The sequence below is a fragment of the Eimeria necatrix genome, genomic scaffold (assembly GCF_000499385.1).
Source record: "Eimeria necatrix Houghton genomic scaffold, Enh_scaff33, whole genome shotgun sequence".
Classification (NCBI taxonomy): Eukaryota; Apicomplexa; class Conoidasida; order Eucoccidiorida; family Eimeriidae; genus Eimeria; species Eimeria necatrix.
This window is the reverse complement of record NW_013655328.1, coordinates 150,397-176,487: the sequence shown is the minus strand read 5'-3', so window position 1 is coordinate 176,487 and position 26,091 is coordinate 150,397. Positions and strand designations below refer to the sequence as shown.

Here is a 26,091-nt window from a genome sequence, read left to right as displayed (position 1 = left end):
AGAAAGGCCTGCATAGTGCTGCCGTCTTCTGGTAGCATGGGAATCGTTGCCCCGGATTCCACGGTCCCCCCTATAACAGTTTTTATCACACTCATAGCGGACTGGAATTGGTCCCACGTGGCGAAGGGACTGTCCCCTGGAATAACATTGGTCATAGGTATCGCCTGTGGGGGCGCCTCCTAATGCCCATGCGGCCGCTCTGCCACAGTGGGCTTCAGAGTCGCGTGGCGATGATGGGCTGGCGTCCCGCTCGGCTTTTTGTTGACTGACATTGTAGAAGTCTCCTGCGGTGTGGGGCCGATAACGCGTCCGTTGCGGAGATGCATCCCTTACCGAGCGAAGATATCTAGGTGAGCATCATTGAAACATGGGAGTATTTCTACTCCCAACTCCGGAAAGAACAAAGATTTCATTCCCGGAACAGCCCGCAAATACCAGATTTTGAAAAACTTAAGAATTATTGTATTTCGATGAAATTAAGCTACAGTTTCCAGGAAATAGGCCGACGCTAGGTGTAGTTTGTAGGCCTGCTCGAGGGACAGGTAGCCGCAGCAGTAGGCGCTGTGCACTGTTCGATTCGCCCCACTCGGGGAGCTCGCCTCCTAGGCCCTATGGGGAGGAGGCATGCACTGGTGCCGGCGCTATTGCCAGCCCCAGTCTCCACACATTTTCCACACATTTCACGTATGCATATTATCTCCTAGACAATTTTCCTTACGTTTATCCTAGTAGGAGGGTCCTGTCCTCCTCCAGTGTTGCGACCCATTGTAGGTCGCTAGCTAGCTATCGTCTCTAGGTCACTAGCAAGCCCCATTGTAGTGCCTGTGCACTACAGGTGCAGGCCTCCTTCCCACAGGGCCTAGGAGGCAAGAACCCCGAGTGAGGAGGATTTTCAGGAAAGCGGATTTAGAAAAAACTATGAATAAATGTATTTCGTGACATTTGGACTACTGTTTCAAGGAAATGCGCCGAAGGTAGACCGTTATCATAGGCCCCTACTCGAGGGGCCAGGTAGCAGCGTAGTCGCAGCAGTAGGTGCTGTGCATAACACTTGGACTACCGTTTGAGCTGCTGTTCTAGTAGACACACGCGTTAGGTGCAGTTCTGGCATTCCATTCTTCACTGCAGCTACTACATTCTAGCTATTGCTATCCCATTCTAACAACAACAAAGTGAGCACTCTTGAATTAGAAGTGATGAGGGATAACTATATCTTTACGCCTTTTTTGCCTTTTTTGGAGGCAGACTCTTCTTATCCAGCCAGCAGGTGTATTGCTCCTGGAGCGCATTCTGCGTAGCCACCACGGGCCATTCCCCACAGAACAAAGTGTTACTGACCAGCCTATTCAAAAGTGCTGTATTCCTGCCTAGGCTCCAAATCAAATTTTGAAACCGAATAGAGACGCGGTTGTGCAAAGCTCTCTCTGAAAGAAACCAAGAAAGGCGGCAGCGTTATCAAGGTCTCAAGGCAGCCAGAACGTCTTTTTTCAACCAGCAATACATGAAAAAGACATTTCCTACATATTGCGCTGTTGTTTTTTTTCCTTTTGATGTCTGCTTTCTGGACGTTTGGCCATCATGTTAAGCTCATGCTTTTCGGCGTGCACTGTTTTCCTTCCAGAATAGAGGACGGCTCCGTATTCTGGTTTGATTTCGTCGGCTTTACTGTCTAACCAAGAAACGTTTATCTTCGTTGCCTCGGTCGAAGCCTTGCCGTCTTGATGCAGCAGCTTGATAACTCTGATCCAGAAAACTTAACATAGCAATTCCCGAGTGGATTGTGTGTACGACTTTCCCGTGTATTATGGCAAATCTCTGGATATATTTGTGGTAATTGAGCCTCATGTGGTGGAAAGCGTTGAAAAGGGAACACAATTGTGCTATACATGAAGAATGTTAGCTGTCTCACTGCTCCATCTTCACAATCGCTTTTAAAATTTCGTCCTTGTCACCCATGGAAAGCTTCACTTCACTTCTTGTGCATTCTTTACTGGTTTTTGCACCGTTGCTTTGTATCTGAACAAACGTTTACGAGAGGATGCCCGTAGGTACTTGTCAAAAGCATACAACACCAATAGTATCCAATTGTTGGTGCACTTTAAACTTACCACTGAGTTATTTCTTGCATCAGTAAGCCGACTCTTCATATCCATTAGACTGTACAAAAAGGCGACAAAATTGAGGTACAGACTTTTATGAGTATGCAGTAGAACAGCCTGGAAGATTTTTTACAAAGCACAATCAGCTTCAGGACGTCTTTCCTGCACGCGACTCTTTTACTTCTACAGCAAACACTGAACTTATCGAGTAGCGGCAATCCGCAGAGCAGACCACTGCTTCAAAAGTAGCTCCAGCTCCATTCGGCGACATTCGGTGTCTTTCATAAGAGTAAGTTCGCTCTTCTGCTTGTTGCAGAGAGCATGTAGCCGAGATAGCTCCTCTCTCATCTCAAGTTCTCTTTCTGTGTGCAGCTCAAATGCCGCTCATGGGGATATTTTGCTGCTCTCTTTCCACACTGTTCACGTGAACGCTTCAGGGCCCATTTCAAATATGCCTCACCATAGTTTTCCTTCTTCGTACTCTGGCGCCATCGGGCGTTGGCTTTTGCGAGAGTTGTGGGTGTAAGAGTCTGACGAAGAGGACTAGGGGACACATCTGGGGAAGGCTCCACGCAGGCTATATGGCCCTTTTCGAGTAGAATGGCAAGCTCGCCCTTCTCTACATCATTGCGCACCAGATGTTCAACAGAGACGTACGATCCTTTCATGCCGTCGTACCACCATTTCCAATGCTGTGCTTACTTCACACAGGCACTCAAACTGTAGCTGAAGCAGGGGAAAGGTTTCCCCCGTTTCACTCAACATCATGGCATTACTTGCGTTTCATATAAAGACCGATAGTGCAATTTTGGCAACGATGTAGCTTGGCCCGCCTCGCTTGTCTTGTTGCCGCCGTTTAATGGCCATTCGTCGAACAAGGATATCGTTTTGTTCCCGTAATATTGCATTTTCTTTAACCAGTTGTGCATTTTTGTCCATCTAAACCATCACAGAACAATTGATTGCTGTGTTTCAGCCTCAGTAAAATCTTCACTCTAGCCGCAATTTGTACACCTATCGTAGAATGAGCAAGCCTCTCCCACAAAGTACTATTAGGATGTCTCCAGCTGCAAATAAAGGTTTCGGCAGACCAACGACTGATTCAATTCGGCGAAATGCTTTGCTTCTTCTTCTGCAGCCTTCAGGTTGATTGTCAGCATTCGATGCAAGGTCTCTAGTTGCAGCGGGGGCTTCTGCTTCTGCCAGAAAGCAAAAACAGTACTTGTTGCAAGAAAACCGTGAAACGCACGAAAGTGTAAAGCAGGGTGTACTCGTTGGCAAGGCACCCCAAAGATGACCCACTCACTTAAGTGACCTGGTTTAGATTAGCACTTAGAAAAGGCTTTGTTAACAATAGCTTCTTTAGATGCTACCGGGACTTGTGCTGTCAGAAACAAAACAACTTCCTCCAAACTGCAGTACTGGCAGCGAAGGCTTGAAGCCGGACCTTCTGGAGCTTTTTCGTTTGCTCCAAGATATCTTCGGTCCTAAATGTTCGCCAGAAAATTCAGAAGAATATCATCCCTCCTTCTCAGCAGTAGCAATCAGAACATTCGAGCATTTGAAGCAGTTTGCACGTTGTTACCTATGACTGGTGTGCAGCCTTAATATTTTTCTCGTACTTAAGTTTGAAGGTTCTTAAATACTGCTTTTCCTGTTCTGCACCCAACAGACAAAACTCGACAGCACAACTCTTTCTCTCAAGCCGCCCACGCAATTTCGGAACTACTTGTTGTGTTTAAGGAGTGGCTTTTTCTCCTCTAGCATCCAACGGGTAGCTTTGTGTCACCTTGCATCATTTTGATCATGTTATCTTGTGCAATCTCAATGCCTTGAAGAACAGCGTTGTGCGTTTGCCTGATAGCCGCCAGACGGCTCTCTAAGCTCTTTGGATCATCGGATGACTGCCAGTTCTTGGTCCTCGCTGAAGTGTCTCCCTGGGTCGAAGTGGAAATCCGTCTCTTTCGCTTAGTGTTAGCACTAGTGGAGGAGCTGACTAATTTTCGGTACTTTTGCAGCTCACCATGGGAATCCAGCCTATTGAAAGCTTTTTACTACCACTGAGTAGCAGTGTGTAAGACAGTATTGTTGGCTTTGAAGCTTTCTGGGATGCGGTGCCTCACTCTTTCCGCTACAACTTTGGAGCCCTGACGCTTGGAAATTCCGCTTGTGGACATCATATCCTCACATTCTGGTTCCTTCGTGGCTCCATCCGCCGCCATCTTTTCGATCTGGCTGTCTCCTAACAGACCTCCTTTGTCTCTTTCTTCCGCTAGAAGGAATAAAATGTAACTCTTCCGCTAGAAGGAATAAAATGTAACTCCTTTGGCCCTGTTTGTATTTCACACGACTTTCTATAGTCCTCCAAGATGAGCGCGAATGCGTTTCTAGGAGTTTGACTCTCGAACTGACGGCACTCCACGTTGTGAAACAGTTGCTGCGTTTGTAGTGAATAACCGTGCAATGCAGCCAGCAGCACGCCAGTTTTCCAAGAAATGCTAGTGCTCACCCTGATATTCAGCGTGCTCAGATTATATACATATGCATTATAGTGCTTGGAAAAGTTGACGTAGTAGACGCATACAGCTGCGGGTACTTCAGGATCAACAGTGTTAATGAAGTAGGCGTATGCTCAGGGTCGTCGCTTCTTCGCTCCGCTGCTGAAGAAGAAACTCAGCGATGAAACGAGATAATGCCGTCTTACTAATGCTACTTGATAAAGGCTTAAATTAATGCACTGTTAATATTAGCTCTATTCTTGCTCGATATATTCCCTTCTGAGATCATACCCGAAATCTGTATCGTGATGCTTGCATGCACGATCACTACAGCTGAGTAAGCGTCATTTCAGAGGGCTTCGCAAAAGCGAGTAATATTGCGTACTCAAATACTAATAGTGAATCGTTCATTCTGCAGAACGGCTAATGGAGCAGTTATACCTTTCTAGCGTACAGGTTTTCCCCACCAGGAGTTTTCGTGGCCCCGCAGCGCGCTAAACGCGGCAGCCTTCTAACGTTTCGTGACACAATACACTGGCTCGAAAAAAGATAGGCAGAATTGCTTCAGACGTTTGGAGACCCACTGGTGGCTTCAGCTGCTAGCCTACGTCTCTCAGTCGCGATAAAGTCAGTACTTCTTGGCTCCGATCTGCCTGCCTGCAATGAAAGAACGCATGAGGATCTGTTGCTTCCTTCTGGTGTTCTCATGGTAGTCAACTGCCTGCTGTTTTCAAGGTCGCTTGTTGTGCGATTCGCCGATAGTTTCACAATTCCTCTGCGTGAGTTGATGGCAATTCCGCACATTCGTGGTCGATGGATCCTGACCTTGTAGACGCCGAGCTTTTGTCTCACAATCAGGCGGAAGTTTCAGCACAAGCTCAAGACGCAGCGAGGGATCTTGCGCTTGAAGCTCGTGAATTGTTCGAAGACTCCCACCAGACGGTTCTGCGTGCCTTCCATGGACAAGTCTTGAGCCAGCTACGCCAGGTGCCGCCCTAATCAAAAGGCAGTACATGCACTACGATCTTTTCCCGCTTATGCCTAACTGGTGAAAGGGAAACTGGCTGCTCAAGATGTTCATGGGGGAGGCGGTGTGACCGTTGCTTGTTTGCTTGTGGACACCTCGCTCTGCTGTAGGTGAAAGACCCGGATATAGGCCGTGATATTGTCTCCCTCGGGTTCGTTAAGGACCTTCAGATAGAAAAAGAAGAAAATGGAGGTAGAAACGTCAAATTTTGCCTTTGCCTCACCACGCCTGCTTGCCCCTTCAAGAGTCGCATACAAGAAGATGCAGAATCGGTTGTGAAGCAGTTGCCATGGGTCAGAAAGGTACGTGGTTGCCTAATGAGCAATTGGGTGTGAGAGTGTTTGCTCCTAGCTTCACTTAATCTATGGGAGTACCTCTTTTGTGTCGTTCTCTACCCACTGTGCTTGGCTGTGAGCCGCTGCACAGCGATTTTTGGTTAGCCATCGTTGAGGGGTAATCCCATGCGTGTCTTTATTTGCGTATTATTAGGTGGACGTGGCCTTGGATTCAATGACCGCGAACCGGGACGATTCTCCTGGTCGTCCCCGAAACCTACGGCGAGTGGAATATATACTGGGCGTTGCCTCCTGTAAGGGAGGCTCTGGTAAGAGTACTGTTGCCCTATCTCTCGCCTTGATGCTGAGAAAGAGCGGTGCGAAGGTTGGATTACTAGACGCCGACATTTATGGGCCAAGCCTTCCTACCATGCTTAACAAGGAGGAAGCCCGTGTGCGATTTGCTGAAAAGGAAGAGTGTGATTCGAACGAACAAGATAATGTGAAATCACGTGCCACGGCACCCCTCCAGGTACAGAATAAGCAGGGAACTTCAGCAGTGCGACGGAGGCGCATTGAATATGAGGATTGGTCCATCCAGAACCCCGAACCGCCTGCAGCAAACATTGGAGAGACGCAAACAGCTGAAGCTGCACGCGAAGAGAACTTGCTCATGGTTCCTCTTGTAGTCTCGGGGATCAAGTGTATGTCGTATGGCTTCATTACGAAAAAAAATTACCAGGCGAGTGTTGGGGGACAGTTATTTACTTTGGGATGACGAACTGGTTGTGATCCATTAGATAGTCTGTTGGAAATTTGTTGTGCCCGCCTGTTTACTGCTCATTAGATAGTCTGTTAGAATTTTGTTGTGCCCGCTTGTTTGCTAGGCATTCTGACTGCTTTCAGCAGTTCATGAACTGAAAGCATGTATTTCATTTCGTTACATCACAGCGGCCTTTTGCCTATTATTTCAGGGACACTCCGCACTGCGCGGTCCGTTTGTTAGCTCTGTCGTTCAGCAGATGCTAACGGGCACTCACTGGGGTATCCTAGATTATCTAGTTGTGGATCTTCCTCCTGGAACCGGAGATATTCACATTACTCTCACTCAGCAGCAGGCGCCCTTGGATGGGTGTGTAGTTGTTACTACTCCGCAGGCTCTCAGGTAAGGGGCTGAGAGGATGGAGCTTAAAGTTGAGCTAGGGCCAAAGGTCACGACTTCGTAGCGGGGAAAGATATGTTCCATAGCCGGTATATGAAAGCAGGATGAGGACTGGAGATTCAACGCTCTTTTCAGCCTGTGCAACTGCGAATTTCGCGCGGATCAAAGTATCATGATTGGTGTCTTTTGTTGCAGTTTGGTCGACGCAGAAAAAGGCATTCGCATGCTGAAAAGTGTCTGCATTCCAACACTGGCGGTTGTTTGCAACATGGCCTACTTCGTTTGTGACAGCTGTGATAAGCGACATGAGCTATTCGGCCGACCTGAAGCCACGCAGAGACTGGCGGAATTGAGCGCGGCTCGTCAGTTAGTCTTGCTTCCGCTCGACGCTAGACTTAACTCTAGGGACTTTGCAGGGTCTCCGGTGCCCGATGCAAGGGACTCATTTGTTGACAGGCTAGGCCCTGAAGATCCAGTGCGTCAACTACGGTGTTCCAGAACTGCAATTCCTTGACACCCAGTGGATGGAGTTCTTGTCGCCGCTCTTTCTATAAGACGCCTTTCTATTTGAAAGATAGCGCGAGGCATCCGCCATCACAAGAGCCCTCTCACACCCCTGCAGGCGGCAGCACATTTTCTTGCTGCTTCAATTTCCCATCGGGTGCTTCAGGTGTGGAACGCTATTCGCACCCTCGCAGACAGGGTGGCTTGCGAGCTCTCTACTATTCGGTATGGCTCCCTGAAGCCAGAGCCTTCCCTTGCTGAAGATGGGTCTGCTGTCCTGGTCGCTCTCTTACGTCCAGAAGGAGCTCTTTTAGGAGAGGGTGAGGGTTGTTTTGGAAAGCACACTGGAATTGAAGGTGTTTATGCAGTGTTGCTTGAGTCGTCAGAGCATGATTTCCTTAATATCAGCTAACGTGCAGGTGTATATGGAAAGCAGGATACACATTTGAGGTCATCTAGGCAGACCAGCTTAGGGCGCACCACCACAGCGTGCAGTGGAAGACGCAGAAATCGAATTCGCTCTCCCTCAAGTCTTGGGTTACTGCACTTGTTGGCCTGTGGCTGTGGGCGCCTTCACTAGCTGAACCCATGCTGGGCATGCATGGGCTGATGGCTGCGTACTGACATATTCGGTTGTCAGAATGGCTCCCCGAGTCAATCTTAGCTGCCAAGTGCCTGTTCAACAACTTTTGAGTGCAGGAGAACCACTCATGATGAAAGAAGTCTTCGAAATTTCAGGGGAGATTTTGCGGTCGCGCTGCAGTTGCTCAGAGTGCAGAAAACGACAGTCCGAAGGCTATTCCCTAAGGTGGGCCAGCACACCGTTTTTTTACGGAAAGCGCTCTCAGTTTCTCTACATCTGTTTCAAAGGATTTTCTGAAAGCTATTGTGACTCCTCCTCGCTTATTTGTTCGTCGTTTTTATCAGTGGTTCGAGTTATGTGATGCTCAATGGCGTAGCGTGGGGCCACGAACCGCCGACGATTTAGCTAACCAGGTAGAACTGGGAATCAAAAATTTCTCGTGCGATGCAGAGCATGGATTTTGCTCACACTTGTGCAATAGTTTTTCTGAATTTGATTTTCCTCCTGCGTGGTGCCTCTATGTACACCCTGTCAATAACAACCGTTCACTGAATTCGGAGGGTGCGCCCGTCACTTTTGCCTTAAGCGGCTTCCCACACTTCGAGAAGTGGACGAATATTGCGCATACAGATTTGACTGCGTACCAATTGAACGCGGGTTGCTTGTCATTTTCCCTGTTAGTCTACTCACTTGAATTGATTTGCTGTTCCTCTCCATTTGCATTGCTGATGTTGCAGTGGTGCCGATGACGAAGTACATGTAGCCAAACTAGTAGAAACCAACAACGGTACACTTTTGATAAGCTGGTGAGAACAATGATGCCTCTTCTAGAATTTTCGGTGCAAGCGTATGCAGATGAAGTTTAATTCGTATTTTTCGCTTGCACAGCGAATGATACTCGCGTTCTGTACCACACCGTAAGAAACATGGGACTATGTTTATTTACTTTCCCCTCTGGGTCTTCAGGAAAGACGGGCACGAGACTGCCTTTGCTCTGAACGATTTGCTGGATCTGCGTAAACAGCTTCGGCTGGCTACTGCGGACGAGGAAGGTAGGGGCCCTTGCTTTCCTCTTCTTGTAGAAAAAGCGGCTTTGTATGGACAAAAGCTTCAGAAGCTCAGATAAAGAGCTTGGGACGCCCTTGGGTGCTCAGGGTTTTCCCTGTGTGTTGTGCACACAGGCTCTAAATGCCATGCTCCCGAACTGGAGTGGTAGTTGCTCACGGAACGGTAGCTGTCGATCGACATGAATTCGCGCTTGCAGCAGCTTAGACTGGGCGTCTGTATCCCGTCGTCCAAACCTCCCCAAAGTTGCGTGGTGGACAGCTGTGTACAGATGGCAGAATTCTGTGAGCTGTTCGCCTCCGAAGCGCACGGACATAGTTTTTCAAGACGTTCTTTCCATTGCAGCGTGATGTCCGGGCATTGCCTTGTAGATCTGGGTTAGAATGGCCTCACGAAGGTCAGCTGTAAGCAGGTCAAGAATTCCTTCGGGCGCAAACAGTGTTATTCAGTTTAAGCAGTGCTGGCCAAGCTGAAAAACCTTGTCACTTGTTACAAATGCACGTGCTTGTTTCCGAGGGAAGGCATAAATGCCTTGTTTTGCCAAGTATACCCCTTTAGGGAGACGCCGAATTGTCGAGCCAGTTGGAGCATGTAAACCTATAGCAGCGGCAGTTTCAAGTCCAGCAGTGTATGCAAGCATTAGGTAGCTCAGGGCCGTGTGAAGGACATCTATGATTTTTGTCGTTGTTGCTTCCCGGATTGACAATGTGGCATGGGAAGTATCAGTTGCCGCTGGCAGATCTAGCCCAGCGCAGTGTACCTGCCTCATGAGCTTCATCTAAGCGGTCCCACCCTGTTGGACCTCAACTCGAGCGCTGCTCAGGTGCTGCGTGTGTTTTGTACAAGCGGTTCCAATGTATAACGATTTTCGCACTGCGCACTTGCGAAGGTGTTAGGAGTGTTGGGAGTGAACAGTTACTTAATCAGTCGGCTCTCTGATTACTTGAGCTTCCTCGGTGGCTCTTAAAGTTCTCCTAATAGACGGTGGGGGAAAACGGTCAAAGTCTAACTGTGCAGAAGAAAAAGGAAGGAGCTGCCTTTCGCTTGCATCCCCTTTCAGCTGCCGTGGGGGTGTGACCATTCAAGAGAAACGCAAGCGGGACGCAAAAAAGGCCGACTAGGCGTAGAACGCTCATTTACAAAGTTGTGTTATCCAGGATTTTTCTTGTTTTTGTTGAGCCTAGGCCTCATAATTTTACAGGGAAGAAAGTCTACAACACTGCAGTGGCGACACTGCAGTGACGAATGATTGAATCGAACCCCCTTCGTTTTGGTTCCCAGGAGTCCAGTCACTTCCAGGGAACTGATTTCCATTTTCTCTGTTGTCAGCCAACTTAACTGAATCAAGATAGGAAACCCTCTCTGTTTCTTTCCCGGGACCAGTGGGATCCATCAATGCAAGAGGGTTGTGTACTACGCTGCCGCTCCACTGCCTACATTACGGCAGCGTTCATCAGTGCAGGCCAGTTGTGTTCTTAGTTTGACGCATCACTGTCGAGATGGTGCTTTGATTTTGAGATGTTTAAGCAGTAAAAAGGTTCACTGTTCAGGCTGAGCGTTGCGCCTACAGCTTCGGAATGGCTTTGCGTCTAAACTCCTCAATTGACACTGCCTACTTTTGCAACTCAAGACACCTTATCCAGATTGTCTATCCACGCCCCTTCCAGCAGGGTGCTGTCCTATGCCGTTCATGTGGTGGTGGGGAGATAGAATGCACAACCCGCTGCCTTCTTCCCACTGCAGCCCTTTGCCCTCACGTGTAGGTCTACTATCTGTTCATGTGTTCAAGTTCATTGTGTTTTTTTAACATCCTTGCTTCTGTCCAGCATTGCGCAACACCAATAACACTCCGCAAAAGGTAGGAAGATTTCACTCTGTTATACAAGCAATAATTGAGCAATAAAATGTACACGGAGTGTCGCGCTGCAGTGATTTTAACTAGCTGTGTTGAGGCATCAGCAGCAAGCTCTGTCGAGTTCAGGCTCCAAAATGTTCTAAATATTCTCAGAACAAATAGTTCGTACAACACAATAAGATAAAATGGCTGAACTTGGGTAACTTTAGCTACTTTTGGAACAGTATCTCCCGACAAGAGCGAGGCATCCCGTGCCAGATAACACAAATCAACGTCCAGAAGCAACTAGCTTGGAAAATTGATGCATCGCCTCCACAGTTCACACTCATATCCCGTAAATACTTTAAATGCATGTAAATAGTACTGACTGAAGGGTGAAACTTCCAATCTTTCTGCGGTGCAAGCCAGGCTTTCGCTGCTTACCAGGTGCCCTGCGCTCGCAAAGTCGATGCGGTTGCATACCTCCACAGCCGGTCCCAATGGCTCCGCCACGCTGACATTTTCCATCTCTTTTTACAGGAGTTCAGGAGATTTTCAGCCTGTTGCTTCAACTTTGCCTCAACTTTATCCACTATTGTTTGAGGAATCCTCCAGCTGTGTTCTATTTTTCGCTGCCCAGAACTGGCGGCAGCGGCTCCGGCAGCGAGCCGTCGGCCGTAGCCTCACGCGGGTTACAGAGCCCGCCGATCTATAATCTTGCCATAGTTGTGAGGTTTATTTGATCCTTCAATACTTAAGCACATTTTTCAAAAGCAATGTCTAACATACAAAGTGGCGACGCCACGCCACGAGGCGTCGGCGTCAGCACCGCGAGCCACCAGCCAATCCACTCGCTGCCACAAGTCGGCAGCGGATTTCCCAACTTCATGAGTCAGGGGTCTATGGTTGGAGCCCCTTATGCTTTCGGAAGCGGCCAGGGAAGTGATGGAACAGCAACACCCAATCCAAGCTGCGGGCCATGCTGCTATGCGGAACCCCCGCCGGCCCACCAGGCAAACCATGGTTTATGGACGTGGAGTAGGGACGGTCGCCTTAAATTGACTTGCGAGCAGCCTATTGTGCCTGTTCCAGTCATTCAGGAGATCCACAGGCGCGACAAGATTATTGAAGTGCCTCAAGTAGACGTTGTGGATGCAGTGAAGCCACGGGTGTACAACCAGGGAGTGGAACACGAAGTCCCAAAAATGCGCATCGACGCTCAGCCGGTCAACATTGAAATACCAAAGTACAAGTATGTTGAAAGAGAAGTTCTGGTGCCGATCGTCACTGGGTACACTCACAAGTTTGTTCCCAAATGGGAAATAAGGGAAGTGCCTCGCCCGGTGGTGAAGTATGTGGGGGAACAACAGACAATCGAAGTTGAAGTCCCCCAGGTGAAGTTTGTTGACAGAATTGTGGAGAAAGAAATAGTGGTAGATACAATCGAAAAGAAGGTACCCAAGATTATCGAAGTCCCGAAGTATGTAGACACAGTGAAGTACGTGTGGAAACCGGTGGAAAAGATCGTTCATGTCGAGCGATTCGTACCAAAGTTCGACGTCTCTCTTGAGTGCCCTGCTCCTCTTATTGTTCCATATCCCGTCCAGAAGGTTACGGAAATGCCTGCAGTTATGGTGCGCAAGAACCCAGCAGAGATTCAAGAGACAGAAGTTGAAGTTGTGTCTCCAGAGGGAACTGTCCGGGTTCCCGAAGAGTACATTCGCGAGTACAGAAAGACCAAAGGTCAAGATGCAGGTCTTTTGTGCCAAACAATGGAATGCTGTGGCGCTGATAGAGAAGACGAAGTGGTATTTTCCCAAGGTGACCTCAGTTGGATGCAAAGGCAGCACGAACATGAGCTCAGCGCAGACCAAGAACCGGAACTATCACGGGAATCTGCAAGAAGTAGTCAAACGGGGGCAATTTTGACGAGACAGCAGCGTAGCGATATCTCTGAAGGCCGTAGCTGCAGCGGAGAGAGCGAAGAAGCGCAGTGAGAGGCGATAATATCGTTCTCTCAAGACGCCGATGCTACCAGTTAAGCTTAACATCCTGATGATGTAACCATAAGGCACCAAATTGGGGTCCTATGCATGAGATGGTGAAGTTGCATTTGCTTTAAGAGTCCTATGTGATCTCTATGCTGAAACGGCATATACATGGATTCAGAGCTGGTAATTCATGCTGCACAGCACATTTTTTATTTTACAACCAGAACAACCGCGTCCACTGAGGGACAGGGATCTCCCTGTCTCAAGGGCTTCATGTGCGTGGTTATCCTTGCAATTCTTATGATTAACTGCACCACAGAACTTTGCTTGACTTAGACAGTCGTCGCCGGCGGCACAATTTGGATAGTCGTGAGTCCTGAGTGCTGGCTATTTAAATCCTTTCGAAGACGATCAGTCTTAACCTTTGGACTGAATAGCTCGAGTTTACGTATCTTTGTAGTTTTTATAATTAGTTGCACCACCTGACTGCGCTTTATGTAAACTGTCGGCGCCTATGGTGCTATTGTGGTAACAAATAACTGAGTGCTAGCTGTCTGATGGAAAGTCCTTTCTAAGAGGATTAATCTGAAGCTTCGAAATATAGTTGCAATACACAGGTATAAAACTGTGAGAAGAAGCCTGGCAACTGCGCGAGCCAACCAAGTAAGATGGTGACGTCCCAAACAGCCACTAGCAAGAATCACACGGCGACAGCTTACCTTCTTCAGCGTTTCCCAACTAACGCCACAACCAAGAGCCTGGGTGCTCTGCCCCTTGGTCGAATATTGCACGGTGTCACCAGAATAGTTCACTTTATTTGCCTCTGAACATTCGAAGACTCCGTTGTATATATTTTCTGCGGCGGTTGCATTCGTGGGAATGCCGCGAAGCTTCCGTGAAATAGATACTAGAATTCTTGGCACCAAAATGGGACAATAAAACGACGCTTGGCTGAAAGAGCGTATGTGTGTCAGTACCTGTTGCTAACGAGCAGCGCGCCAACCTACAAAATCAAGTGAGCTCAAGACCTCTCAGGATGTGAGGGCATCATGTTGCAAAAGAAGCACAATCAGCTTCAAACTTCCCACACCGGGACTCGAACCCGGGTCGCTCGGGTGAAAGCCGAGTATCCTAACCACCTAGACTATATGGGACTTATTGGACGCCGCTGTAGAATTGAATTCCCTCCTATACTCGAGCAGTACTTACTCAACTGCACGTTATAAAATATTTTCCAGTTTAAGCTTGGCACTTTTTTCTCATTAAGCTCCAACGAGTGAGGCTGCAGTTGCAGCCTTCGCGGTCTCAGACCCACGAAGCGCGCATGCAAGTTGCGCTGGCTTCTTGGTGGGTTAATACTGCCAGCAGACTTCCAGAACAAAACAGTACGTGAGGATGTTTTCTTAATGGCTAAAATCAGGTGGATTCAGCTTTTTCAGCCATCTTGGATACCCTTGCCCCCTGTGTGTCCACAACTTAGGACATTCATAACAGGGGATATTTTGAATCCTCCATGTCGTCTGGGACAGTAGGAATGCAGAAGGGCGGGCTCAACGCTAACTCAATTCTTGCGCAACTTTTCGTCTAGGCAAGAGCCTTCCTGCTCGACCATATCTGGTAGCCTCACTGGCCTCTTCGCGGGCTGATTGCCAGGGAGTTGCTCAGGCATACGGGCGCTTTCGCTTGAGGATGGCACAACAGGGAGTTGCTTTGCCGTACACAGGATGGGGGGATATCATTCGTGACATTCCTCCAGTCGCATGGGGAGCACTTGGTGTTGCCCTGGCGTTGGGTCTTTCAGCGATTGGTGCTGCCTGGCAAGTCTGTGTCCTAAACTTTTGGTAATGAGTTGTCGCTTGAGCTGACATCGACTTAAAGGTGGGGCCATGGACGCCGTTCACAGTGTCGTTGCACTGTCTGGGGGGTTTCTGTGGCATTCCTTTTTTTTCAGGGGAATATTCATAACCGGAAGCAGCCTTCTTGGCGCAGCTGTAAAGTCCCCCAGGATTCGGTCGAAGAATTTGGTGTCTGTAATATTTTGCGAGGCAACTGCAATATATGGCGTTATTATTGCCATCTTGGTTGCCAGTAGGTCCTTTAAGACCGGTCGTTCTTCTAGCTTCTTTTACTCGCTCGAAACAGTTTACTGCGCGATTTCCTAACGTAGTAGCCTCGTTGCAAGTCTAACTGTACGATATACGCCAGAAGCTGTTTACGTTTTTACTCAGGCAAGCTAGACGGCGTTCCTCCGGATTTCATCCAAAGCATGATGGATGCCAACAAGATTGAAGTAAGGACGATGAATAGCGCAACAAGCTGGCTGCTTAGCTTGGATGAGGTTGACGTGTTTCGTGCGGTATGCAGTTTCGTGCGTAGTTTGCTCACTTTCATTGTCTCTGCTGACAGAAGTGGCAAGCAGATGCCATTGCAGCTGGATGGGGACTTTTGGCGACAGGGCTTACAGTGGGCCTCTCTAATGTTTTTTCGGGGTGAGGATACCGCAGATTGCTTGAGCAACTTTCGCTTCGTTGTCAAACAGAAATCTCATGCCTTCTGCAATTCATGATTTAGCAGCCCCCTTGAAGCTTGTTTTACACCAGGGCGTAAAAGTAAACAGTAATTTAACTATGGAGCCGCGCTTGGAAGCGACGGCTCTTCATGCCATCGTTCCATGAGAAGCGCCAGTGTTTCTGTGCCGATCCTAACAGGATCTCAGTGGGCGTAGCAGGTAGCGGAGCCGCTCTCGGCGACGCGCAGAGGCCAGAAATATTCGTCAAAATGCTTATTGTGGAGATTTTCGCGTCAGCTCTTGGTAAGAAAGGCTGCATGGATACCAGTTCGTCAGTGGCGGTTCCTTACAGTAGTAACTGCGGGTTATCAAAATATGCTGTGCATTATTTTCGTGCACTTATTGGCGCCTCCTTCTGATTACGAAATGATTTGGCAGCAGTCGGGTTTTCCTTGTAGTACGCCAAAGAGCACTAAGTCTCGTTGGCTATTGGCGCCAAAATACCTTCAGTCGCTTTACGGCTACAATTTCGAGCGGTCTTTGTGCGATTTGTATATTCACATGTGCTCAGGACTTTTCGGAGTCATTATTGGCCTGCTACAGCTCAACCTCGTTAACTTCACCCGTCCGGCCAGGTCTTGACCACTTGTGCGCTTATGAACCACTTGTGCGCTTATTAAATTCGCTCTTAGAGCGCTGTGACAGTACTCCTGCCCGAATAGGGAGACTGAATCTGAATGAGCCCTCCATCTGGGACTGAAAGCAAGACTGCTCCATGCGGGGTACTAACCGAATGTAAAGGGAGTCATCCGCAAGGTTGTGTTTAATCGGCATTGCTCATCACCGATCACCCGACATTCATGAACTCACTGTGTTGCTTAGCTTTCACGCCATGATCCTAGAGAAGGCTAGTGTACCTCTGCGGGTGACTGCACGATGAAAGTGGTCGTGCACGATGAAAGTGGTCGTAGCCTGCAACACCCGTTTACAGTATTCTGGGCAATCCACCACTGTGGACGAGTCTACATTTAACGGGCTGTACACTTGTTAACGTCGGCGCGACAAGGGAACGATTCGTGATATTGCGGACAATTTTGAAGCCTGCGTTCAAGGTGCCCTTACGAAGTGTTGCATGCTGGCGGGAGTTCTCAGGATTAATGAACGACTGAGAGCATGAGTGTCTGCCGTTGTGGTTGCCTGTGCAACAAAGCATTGGACGGTCTCTTCGGAGGTTCATGAAGATGTTGAGCTACGGAGGCTACACATTTTACCTCTACAACTTCGTGTCTTCAAGAGATGCGCTGCAGTATGCGCAGCCTTGAGTAACAATACAAATATTTCTAGGGCTAATTCCAGCTACATCAGGGTCTGATCAACACAGTGCAACGAGTATGGCCTGCAGGACAAAAAGCCTCGGTGGTCTTCCAATGTACCTAGATGCTAGCTGGTGCTACGTGACTCGAGGCGCACTCTACAAGGAGAACCACGAATAGGTTTAGAAGTTCATGTGGAGCTAAGGCCTATTCGAGAGAGCGCGAAAAGAGCGGGAAAAGCTCGGAGGAGACGACTATGCACCAACGGAGATTTCGAGGAAGATTCGCTCCGCGGAACAGCGCTGGCCAGGCGGTTATTTACGGAGATCAACTCATGAAGTACTCCCCATGCCCAACACGCACCTGCTGTAGAACTCTGACGCCGTATTCAAGGGTAGGGGCTGCGTTTGCGAAGAACTTCCGTGTCGGCGTGATTGCGGGCACCTAGCAATATTTGAAGTAGTTGCCTGCCGTGTCGACGCTATGGGCGCGTGGCACAGTTCCCGAGCCTACTTCTGGCACTAGGATGTCTTGGCGGGCTCCCATGCCACTGCTGTTGTTCCTTTGAAGCCTTCGACGCTACCCTGGCCAGCGCGACCTGCCCAGCAAACTCGCCTTAATTCTTTTCCCCGTGGGCCCGCGCTGTATCTGGCGCTGTCTAAAGCACTCTACAGAGTTTAATTTGGAACAAGTCGCAATAAACAGCACCGGAAGGCAGCACCGGTACAGATTAGCACTTCAAGGTGGTCAAGCACTTCCAAACAGCCATCGTAACTGCAACACGCTACCGGAAACACCGATCTCGGTTGAATCTGAGGAGACATTTTACCTCATTGTAAACGCAAGCACAGAGAAGAAATGCACTAGTTGCCGGAATCAATAGCAGAGAAAGAAGGCAAAACTGGTCCGCTCTGGTCAAATGCGCTGCGTTGCTTCCAGTGAAGTCTCAACCAGCCCCAAACCTGACGCTCATGATTTTTAGCATTAGGCTTCAGCAATACTGGAGGTAGGCCAACGTTTCAATTAGAAAATGGTTCAACTAGTCATATTATCCCGCAGCCCGGCATCTTTTGCTCGAATCCTGTGGACTCAGTAGAGCACAGCACCTCTACGCTCTTCCGCTTTGTTCGGCTGCAGTTGCAGCGGTTCCTCAATCTACAGTTGCTGTAGTAGTTTTTTCAAAGATGTATAAGCATATTTGGCAGTATCAGCAATAGCTGAACCAGTAACAGCAAGAGTTACGGCTCTTGTCTCATTGCGTCGATCCATCCACTAAGCGGATCTGCTTGAGTCGCTAAACACGTCAACAGTTTTTCAGTCTTCCCGGATTCTTTTTTTATTTGTGCTTCGAAGGTTAAACTGACACGAAAACTCGTGTCTAGACAACTCTCAGCTCGACGGACGCTGCCGCAACGGCTCATCACCCTGGGTCCTTATAGAGGGAAAACCGACCAGTACGGCTCGTAGGCCCTTTACTTCCCTCTGACATCAGCAGTAACGACGGCAGCAGAATACTTATCACCAATAGCGACTGTTCTGATGACAGCTCAGACACTCTATGTTTCGACCGGGGCGGCCCCAACAAGGCTAGCGAAACTTTGCAATATTCATCAACTGCCTAAGCAGCAAGAGTCTCCCTAGCTACTGTAGACCTACTGACCCAGGAAGCGGGCCAGTAGAATCATATTCAGCTGCAGCTCGCGGAGCGACGGTCAAGGGTGTTGTTTCCAAGACCAGCAGGAAGGGGTGCAGCAAGTAGTAACAGCGCTAACAGCAGCAGCATTAGCAGCAGCAGTGTTATCGGTATCTCCGCCTCCCCATCCATCACTACCAGAATTATGGTGCGCACATGTTTTGACTCGAAGGTGCTGAGCTCCTCTCCTTCGTCCTCCGCATCCAGCTCAGACGAATCGGCTTCTCCCTCTAAAAAGGGTTATTCCATAGTCGGGGGCCCCTCTCTTGACGGCCACCAGGAGCAACGTGATGTCCCGAAAATTCGGCCAATGACTACAGATGATTTCGTCCTACTGGATCGTTTGGAAAGGCGAGTTGACGTGCAAAGCTTTGCGACTGTCTTGAAGGCGTATTTGATTGTGCGGACTCGCTTGGCTGCGAAGAGGGCAGACAGGGAGTTTAAGAGACGCAGGACGAAGGGTAGGAATGCGTCCGCAGGGGCCGAAGGCTCCACCATGAAGGACCCTTTAATGCCCCCCAAGAAGGTGAGCAGCAGAGTGGCTCTTCTTAGCAGTTATAAGCCAGATGCCTTCGCCAATGACGCAGAAGAGCACAGGCAAGAAGATGAAAAACAGCTCACGAGAGGTGCCAGTTTCTTTCGTCGCCTGTGGTCTTTCAAGAAGAGCGACAAAGAAGAAGAGGCGAGGCCAACCACTGTCCTGACGACCATGTCAAACAGCAGCAGTACATCACCCAGAGCAGCTGCGCGAGCCCATGTTAGCTATCCGAAGAACGTAACGGCGTGGGAGACGGAGTCGAGTCTGCTTGAGCAGCGTTTGTCGTTTTTAGGATGCCGCACAGTAACATCGGTAGGGGACGGCAACTGCCAGTTCCGTTCGTGTTCATTCTCTCTGTTTGGGAACGAGAACGAACATCGGCACGTGAGGCGTATGGCTGTCGCACAAATGCGCAAATGCCGCAAAGATTATGAGGTCTTTTTTGATGGCGCCCCATTGTTTGATAGGTATTTGAGAGATATGGAGCGAAGCGGCACATGGGGAGACGAACTGTCTCTTCGTGCAGTGGCCGATGCTTTTTGCTGCACCATACACCTGATAACATCGACCCCAACGAGCTGGTACCTCCGCTACGACCCTGAGCGAGACGGAGCGAAGGTCAGCCCACAAAGACACATTTTCCTCACATATATTTCGCCCATACACTACAATGCCTTCTACCTGAAGGAAAGCGCAGGCACGCCAAATATGCCCGGATAGAACAAGCATGCGCTTGAAGGTGCTAGGTGCTAGCACATATTGTTTCATGATTCTGCTGGCACGCGGGGCTCAACCGCATCTGAGACAGCGAATAGCAGTTGCAGCGCGGTTGTGGGGTGAACACGACTCCAGTGTTTTTTTCTGAGCTCCTGAATGCCTATTGGTCTGTAGTCGCTCCGTGCCAAACGATACTTTACAGGCATTAGCGAGGCCATCCGAGGGGTGCCATTAGTGCTGCGGTAGTTGCTGCTGTACCTGTTGCTGCTTATTACAGCTGAGCGCTATCAAACAGCCAGACGACAGCACAGCAGTTATACAGAACCCTGAAGGGCAATACAGCGAAACTCCCAAGCGCCGAGGAAGGCTGATACTCCTGCTACGAAAGGTATATGAATTCACCTGAAAAAATTTACTACGGTGGCAAAACTTTACGAAGCGGCGGTGACAGCGTGCTGCTGCCTCTAGAAAAGTGGTGCAAGGCAGCACTAGGGCAAGTACACGGAAACGCCACCGGTGCCCTCGGAGCAAAGTTTTTTTTCGCGCCTGTACCAGCTGTTGCAACGCTTGCAACTGTTGCAGCTGGTGCCATGCTGCTCTCACATGAGTATTCATGTGCTCGAGGGTTGGAATATGTGTGGGAACACTGCCTGTAATTTGTGTCCTCGGCAAACGGATGCCCGTTGCCTTGATTTTACACAGAGCTTGCTGTGTAGCTAGCTGGCTACAGCTGCACAGACTGGACAGTGGTGAGCCCCTTGAAAAGAAGCCCCAGTGTAGATAGATTAGAGCTCATGTTGGGGTCACCCACCATCCCTATGGAGCGAACAGCAAGCAGCGGCACCCTGAAGAGCAAAACAAGCATGCAATCGTACGCGCTCAGATGTCAATGCTGCAGCGCTGCGCCTCAAGTGGGCAGAAATTAGAAAATGAAGGATCCATTTAGGGGGAAACGCCACGTCAGCGAAAACGACACCACGGGTAATGGTCTGAGCGACAGTAGACGTTTTGTTGGAGAGATTGCAGCAGTACCAGCAGCGCAACAGCGCAGCATCCAGATTAGCTGCATAATGGCAAAACAGTATGATTTGTGTTGACCTACTCTTTAAGTACGACGTGGAACTCCCCTGGAAAGCGTCCCTCGCTAATACTCGAAACATTGGGCAGAAAGTTGCTTAAACATCCCAGCAGAATATCTTCCGATAGGGCTCGAGGGGAGGCCCACTGGAGTGCAAGGCACAGATCGGCACATTCGCCAACTGCTGGTGCTGCCCTGGATGCCGTCGTATCATCTGCACGTTCCACAGTTGTTGCTGTTGTCTGAATGACATTCCCATCACTTGCGAAATTGCCACTGTACTCAGCTGTTTCGCTCTGTTGGTCGTCCTCTTGCTGCTGCCGCTGCTGTTGCTGCTGGTTCCTTCTGAGCTTGAATTCATGTAGTATTTTAAAGGCGCAGCAGTCAGAATGCCTCTCTCTGTACTGTTTTCGAATGCGGAGGCCGCATCCAAGGGCTATATGGCGGCAATTGACGAACTTCTGCATGTTGCGGTACCTGACAGCAAGTCACAGGCAAGTCAGCTCCCGATAATTACTCGAACCCGATCAGTAATCCAAAAACAGGCCACGTTAGCTTCTATCCCTCAACATATGAGGGCAAATGCTGGAAAGAAGACGAAAAGGGATGGGGAAGCAGCGAGCAAGTTTACTTATGTCACTTCAGTCTGCGGGCTTGCAATGAGGGAGAAATGACTAGAAGTACCTGCAGCGGGGCTCGTGCGTCTGCAGCAACTCCTCTATACCGCGGACTTTGCAGCCAGAGAGATAGTGCCGGCAGCAACGCACGGCCGGGTTGAACCGACAACGGTTTTCATGAAGAGACGCCTGCCGCGAAAGCACCAGCCCACAGCAGGACACCTATCCTGGGTAACTGCACCCGGTAGCTGTGACGAAGAATCAGCACCATACGTGACTTCTGCAACACTGGTAGCAGTAACTGCAACACCTCCACCGCAGCTGTGGCAACAGCACCGCCCTAAGCAGCAGCATCAAATACGGCAACGGCAGCAGCGGAAACAAAGCATACTTCCTTTCGAAGCACAGGAGTGCTGCAGCCTGCGTCTCTGAATCTGCAGAAAATTAGCACAGTCGGGCAAATGGTCTCGTGCTTCTCTACCTCTGAGAGAGGCCCCTCTACTTGGCAGCCTCCTTCATAGCCCAAACAACGAACGCGCAAGGCACGTGTCTGCACACAGCAATGAAAACATATGCATATTTCATGAGAAAGCGGCGCAGCTGAAGCCAGAGACTGGCGAAGGGAAACTGAGACTATGGACGACGGTTGAGGAGCAACAATGGAATGTGCGCGGAAACCTAGATTGAGCAGGAAACGACAATGAAGCTCCGCACGTGATTAAGTCACGGGACACTAAACAAAGTCTAGGGCCTTCTTGTGACCGTCTGCCTTACTCTGGCTGACTTTTCCCCGGAAATGGTGCTGACTCCTAGGCCTGCATTTGCCGACCGGCACAGCGGACAGGCGGTAGACTGTTGGTGAATGATGCGTGTAGTTATGTGGCTGTAAAGACAGTGCAGACAAAAAGAATGGCCGCAACGAGTGCTGCAGTTGGCGGCCCCATCGTAGCATATGGGGCATCGCAGATCTTCGGGGACTTCCTCTATGAATGTGCGACGAACCGGCACCAAAGTGCCGAGGAAACTTGATGGGATTGCAGTCTCTCCTACTTCCCCTACAGCTCCCGCTCCAGAAAGTGATGAAGCTGATGAAGAGGCTGCTGATGTGTGTGGGGCTGCTGAAGCAGAAGAGGTTACATTAGGATTCGAAGAAGAGGATAAATTCCAAAGGGAATCGGCCGCTACGGCGACATCCGGGTCGGCCATTTTCCAAGTTTCTGCTGTTTCTGCCGCTATTTCTGTCCGTGCTACCGGTGATCCCGCGTCTCCCAAAGTCGCCGCGGCTGCATCTGGTTGGACAGGTGCTACTAACTCGGTATCTGCTGCTGCTGTTGCCGTCGTTGCTGCAGTTGCTAGGGTCGGTGGAGTCCTGGTGTACGTCGAGCGGTAATGGCGTGTGTCTGCTAATACTGTAGAATACCGCTGTGCCTATCGGACAAAGCCGAACCCAGTTTAATATAAATGGAACTGAACAGGGTCCGTGGGAGTGAAACTGAGGGGGCCAGGCTTGCGCTGGTGGGCGGTTGGAGCGCGCTGCTCGTACTGTCGGTGAAGCCGTTTCCCCAGTTGCGTGGGAGCAAAAACGGTATATTTATCGGACCATTTAATTTAAAAGCTTTTTGCGCAGCTTCAATTTCGTCCACTAACAACAAACAGGTTGGGGAACCGTTGCATGTTGCATCTCCCCATAAGTTTTTCACAACCACCACCACTGCGGTCTGCTGCTACTGTGGTTGCTGCTGCATGTCTCGTTGTTGGCTTTGCCGGCTTACACTCACTTAAAAACATAAATGCCAATTGACGCAATCATATTCAGGACTTGCCCTGCGAGCAGCAACAAATCAGTAACACCGTAAAGGGGGTCAAAGAAACTAACTGCTACCCCCACATTACCCCTTTAAGAGGGTAACCACAGTGTGATGTTGAATTTCTACGCGCGTATGCCCAGTGTAAATTTGTGTACATTGCATTTGTAGGCTTAGTTCGTGCTGTGTCCTGACGACTGGTTTGGGACTTCTACGTCTTCTCGCCGAAGTTAACCACCAGATAGTAGCGATTAGACTCGAAGCTATCGAGTCGTAGGTATCTTAATAAGTAGAACAAAATGACCCCTCTGTAGTGCTGCGACTTTGGTAAGTGGCCCGTGGAGGCCCTAGGCACCACAATATTCAACACGGGTAGTACTTAGGAAGCGGCAGAAGCACTAGACCGCTACGGCCCACTACATGCAGTGCCACGAAAAAAATTGGTATGGGAAAGGGTCATGGCTTCAGTGGGGCGGTACCAGAAGCGGGCTCGAGAGCTCGGCTGCGCTTTTGAGCAGTGATATCGAGTTCTGGCTACCAAACCTCGCGAGCGCTTGAGTCACCTTTTTGCGCAGATACTGAGTGCACGCCATCCTAATGTCGAAGTGCAGGTTGATCACAGCTTCAGTTAACATCCTTGTCAACAGTGAAAGCCTCTATATATCCTGGCCTGCTGCTAATTTGGGCGCTTCGTGCAGTAGGTCTCCAAAAGTCCCCGAGAGGCGCTGCTTGGCACTACCATGCTAAACCAACCTGCTTCGGGATCCTCTCGCAGTTACTCATTAAGGCAGTTTCGGTTTTCCTTGTCAGTGCACTGGACTCAAGAAAAGAAAGCCAGAAATTATGAGAAATGGCAAGGTAAAAGCAGCACTGATGGCGGGAATCTGCCGCGTTGATGCCTGGAATGCTGCATGGTGACCTAACTCGCCGGACAAAGCCTCTAAAATGGCTCTTTTCAGAATTCCGGACATGAGACTGTCTCATAAAATCCGTAGCAGCCGGTCCGCAAGTTACGCTGCAAGTACGTTTGGGCCGCTTAATTTCCCCTAATTCTCTCGTAAAGTTGATGCATAGTGGCAACACTGCGTCAAAGCATTTGACTCGGAGCATCTTTTGGTGCTCAATTTTTATTGCCGTCTAACAGCAAGAGAGCGCTACACTCAAGCGAGCATTTGACGTAGCGCAGAGCGCCCAATTCCTAAAAGTAGCTTCATCGTAAAGTCATAAAATAAGAGTAGCTTGCTAGAACTGAACGATGATTGGAGCGTTAAGTATATCTTTTCGACAGACTCAGCCGCGACGCTGGGGATAGGTACTGCTTCCGAGAAATATCGTACTACACTATCTAGACGCACAGCAAGAAGCACAACAAGAAGCCTCTAAAAAGTTTCGTCCCCAACGTCCTTAATAGCCAGCAGCAAATAAACTTCCGCAATGACGATTCCCAATGCCAGAATACCCCAAAGCGAGCCGCAGAGTCGGCTACTGCAGTGTGTCAGCGATGCACATTTGTATGCGTCACTATCAGGCTCCTTCCTGCGCACTGTATCATCCAGAATATCAAGAAGACTGTACACATTGTTCATAGCTCCAATCGCCAGCATGGCAACCCGTAATGGCCAAACATTGTGGTAAATTTCCGTGAAGACCCACACAATGACTATTTCAATAAGGAAAACAACGCTTACTATAGCAATTGTCCAGTTTCTCGCAAAAAACAACAGGACGAGGAGCAGCATGAAGCACAGCAGACCAGCGCTTACTCGGAGAGTCCAAATGCTAATACTTGCGAGAAGCGTAAATACAAAGCCCCAGAAGCAGCTCCCGATGTATCCAGCAGGTAAAATAATCCACCGAATTCCTCCGACTGTGCGCGTAACACCTCCCTCATTTGTGTAAACCTCTGCACACAAGCAAAACTAAAGCTACACGGCGACTTCACCACCAGAAACAGCGAACCTTGCTGTGATAGCTATCTCGTCACAGCTATCATGAAGGCGGCACGGATGGCGTCGTATTATCTACGTATATAGCTGGTCCCAAAGTCTGTGGAACGGGGTTCCAGCTGCAGAAACAACTGTTTCGCTCGAGCTGATCGATTCACTCAGGTCCCCAAGGTGGTAATTGCATTGTTAAGCCCCCACGTTTTGAGCTGCCCTTACTCACCGATTCCTCTAACCTTTCCCCCAGTAATCCACGTAGCAGATGCATGGGAGAACTCGTGAAGAAATGTTGTGAGCAGTTTAAACTGAAGCAAAATGTGCTTGCCACAAACCTTGCAGTGCCACAGCACAATAGCAACAAGCGTCCAGCTTGCTATCACGGACAAAGTTATCCACTGGCCACGTGAGCAGCACGATTTAAGCGTCCAATCAACGGCCAACATTTTCCGATTTGCTCTGAAAGAGGAATTACGAGCAAAAGTTCGGTCCCAGGCATAAGAGTCCTCAGCCGCGGAGCTACAATTCCTATCTAGTTACTTTCCCTTCGTCAGTTAATATTACTAAGGAAACCGATGCGCATGTTTGCTTCAGTTCAGGTTGGTATTCCTCCTCTCAAAGGAAAATAATATCTTGTTGATGTCGCTGGCGTCTGGATAGCGCTGAAGCAAGCACTGAATTTTAGGGCGGCAGAGACCCTCGACAAGCCCACGCCTCGGAAACATCAAATATATCTTATATAACAGGACCAGTATATTATTATCCGCTCCGTCTAGGCGTAAACAGCTGTTTTTCCTCTCAGTGAAACGGCGCAGAAGGGATTATGCCGGCTGGTGATGCCGT

General features: G+C 49.3%; 7 protein-coding genes across 7 annotated transcripts; 4 read left to right on the top strand and 3 right to left on the bottom strand.

Annotated features, from left to right (window-relative positions):
• Positions 1–2,443: 2,443 nt before the first annotated feature.
• ENH_00045340 (hypothetical protein, conserved) lies at positions 2,444–2,767 on the bottom strand (the record flags this gene model as incomplete). The annotated part of the gene is made up of 1 exon (XM_013585448.1): positions 2,444–2,767. The coding sequence occupies one exon, from the start codon at positions 2,765–2,767 to the stop codon at positions 2,444–2,446; it is 324 nt and encodes a 107-aa protein (XP_013440902.1).
• Positions 2,768–3,859: 1,092 nt separating this feature from the next.
• Positions 3,860–4,321, bottom strand: ENH_00045330 (hypothetical protein, conserved; the record flags this gene model as incomplete). The annotated part of the gene is made up of 2 exons (XM_013585447.1): positions 3,860–4,117; positions 4,223–4,321. The coding sequence occupies 2 exons, from the start codon at positions 4,319–4,321 to the stop codon at positions 3,860–3,862; spliced, it is 357 nt and encodes a 118-aa protein (XP_013440901.1).
• A 1,089-nt stretch (positions 4,322–5,410) lies between these two features.
• On the top strand, positions 5,411–9,364 carry ENH_00045320 (MRP protein, putative; the record flags this gene model as incomplete). The annotated part of the gene is made up of 10 exons (XM_013585446.1): positions 5,411–5,584; positions 5,735–5,926; positions 6,114–6,641; positions 6,874–7,064; positions 7,257–7,536; positions 7,732–7,885; positions 8,265–8,373; positions 8,886–8,954; positions 9,115–9,200; positions 9,330–9,364. 10 exons carry the CDS (start codon positions 5,411–5,413, stop codon positions 9,362–9,364), a joined length of 1,818 nt encoding a protein of 605 aa, XP_013440900.1.
• A 2,459-nt stretch (positions 9,365–11,823) lies between these two features.
• ENH_00045310 (hypothetical protein, conserved) lies at positions 11,824–13,044 on the top strand (the record flags this gene model as incomplete). Its single annotated transcript, XM_013585445.1, has 1 exon — positions 11,824–13,044. One exon carries the CDS (start codon positions 11,824–11,826, stop codon positions 13,042–13,044), a length of 1,221 nt encoding a protein of 406 aa, XP_013440899.1.
• Positions 13,045–14,727: 1,683 nt separating this feature from the next.
• On the top strand, positions 14,728–16,189 carry ENH_00045300 (vacuolar ATP synthase 22 kDa proteolipid subunit, putative; the record flags this gene model as incomplete). Its single annotated transcript, XM_013585444.1, has 6 exons — positions 14,728–14,879; positions 14,990–15,126; positions 15,267–15,328; positions 15,445–15,527; positions 15,747–15,850; positions 16,119–16,189. The coding sequence occupies 6 exons, from the start codon at positions 14,728–14,730 to the stop codon at positions 16,187–16,189; spliced, it is 609 nt and encodes a 202-aa protein (XP_013440898.1).
• Positions 16,190–18,698: 2,509 nt separating this feature from the next.
• Positions 18,699–19,811, top strand: ENH_00045290 (OTU-like cysteine protease domain-containing protein, putative; the record flags this gene model as incomplete). The annotated part of the gene is made up of 1 exon (XM_013585443.1): positions 18,699–19,811. One exon carries the CDS (start codon positions 18,699–18,701, stop codon positions 19,809–19,811), a length of 1,113 nt encoding a protein of 370 aa, XP_013440897.1.
• Positions 19,812–20,532: 721 nt separating this feature from the next.
• Positions 20,533–22,709, bottom strand: ENH_00045280 (zinc finger (C3HC4 type RING finger) protein, putative; the record flags this gene model as incomplete). Its single annotated transcript, XM_013585442.1, has 5 exons — positions 20,533–20,653; positions 20,911–21,363; positions 21,571–21,692; positions 21,895–22,053; positions 22,278–22,709. 5 exons carry the CDS (start codon positions 22,707–22,709, stop codon positions 20,533–20,535), a joined length of 1,287 nt encoding a protein of 428 aa, XP_013440896.1.
• Positions 22,710–26,091: the final 3,382 nt, after the last annotated feature.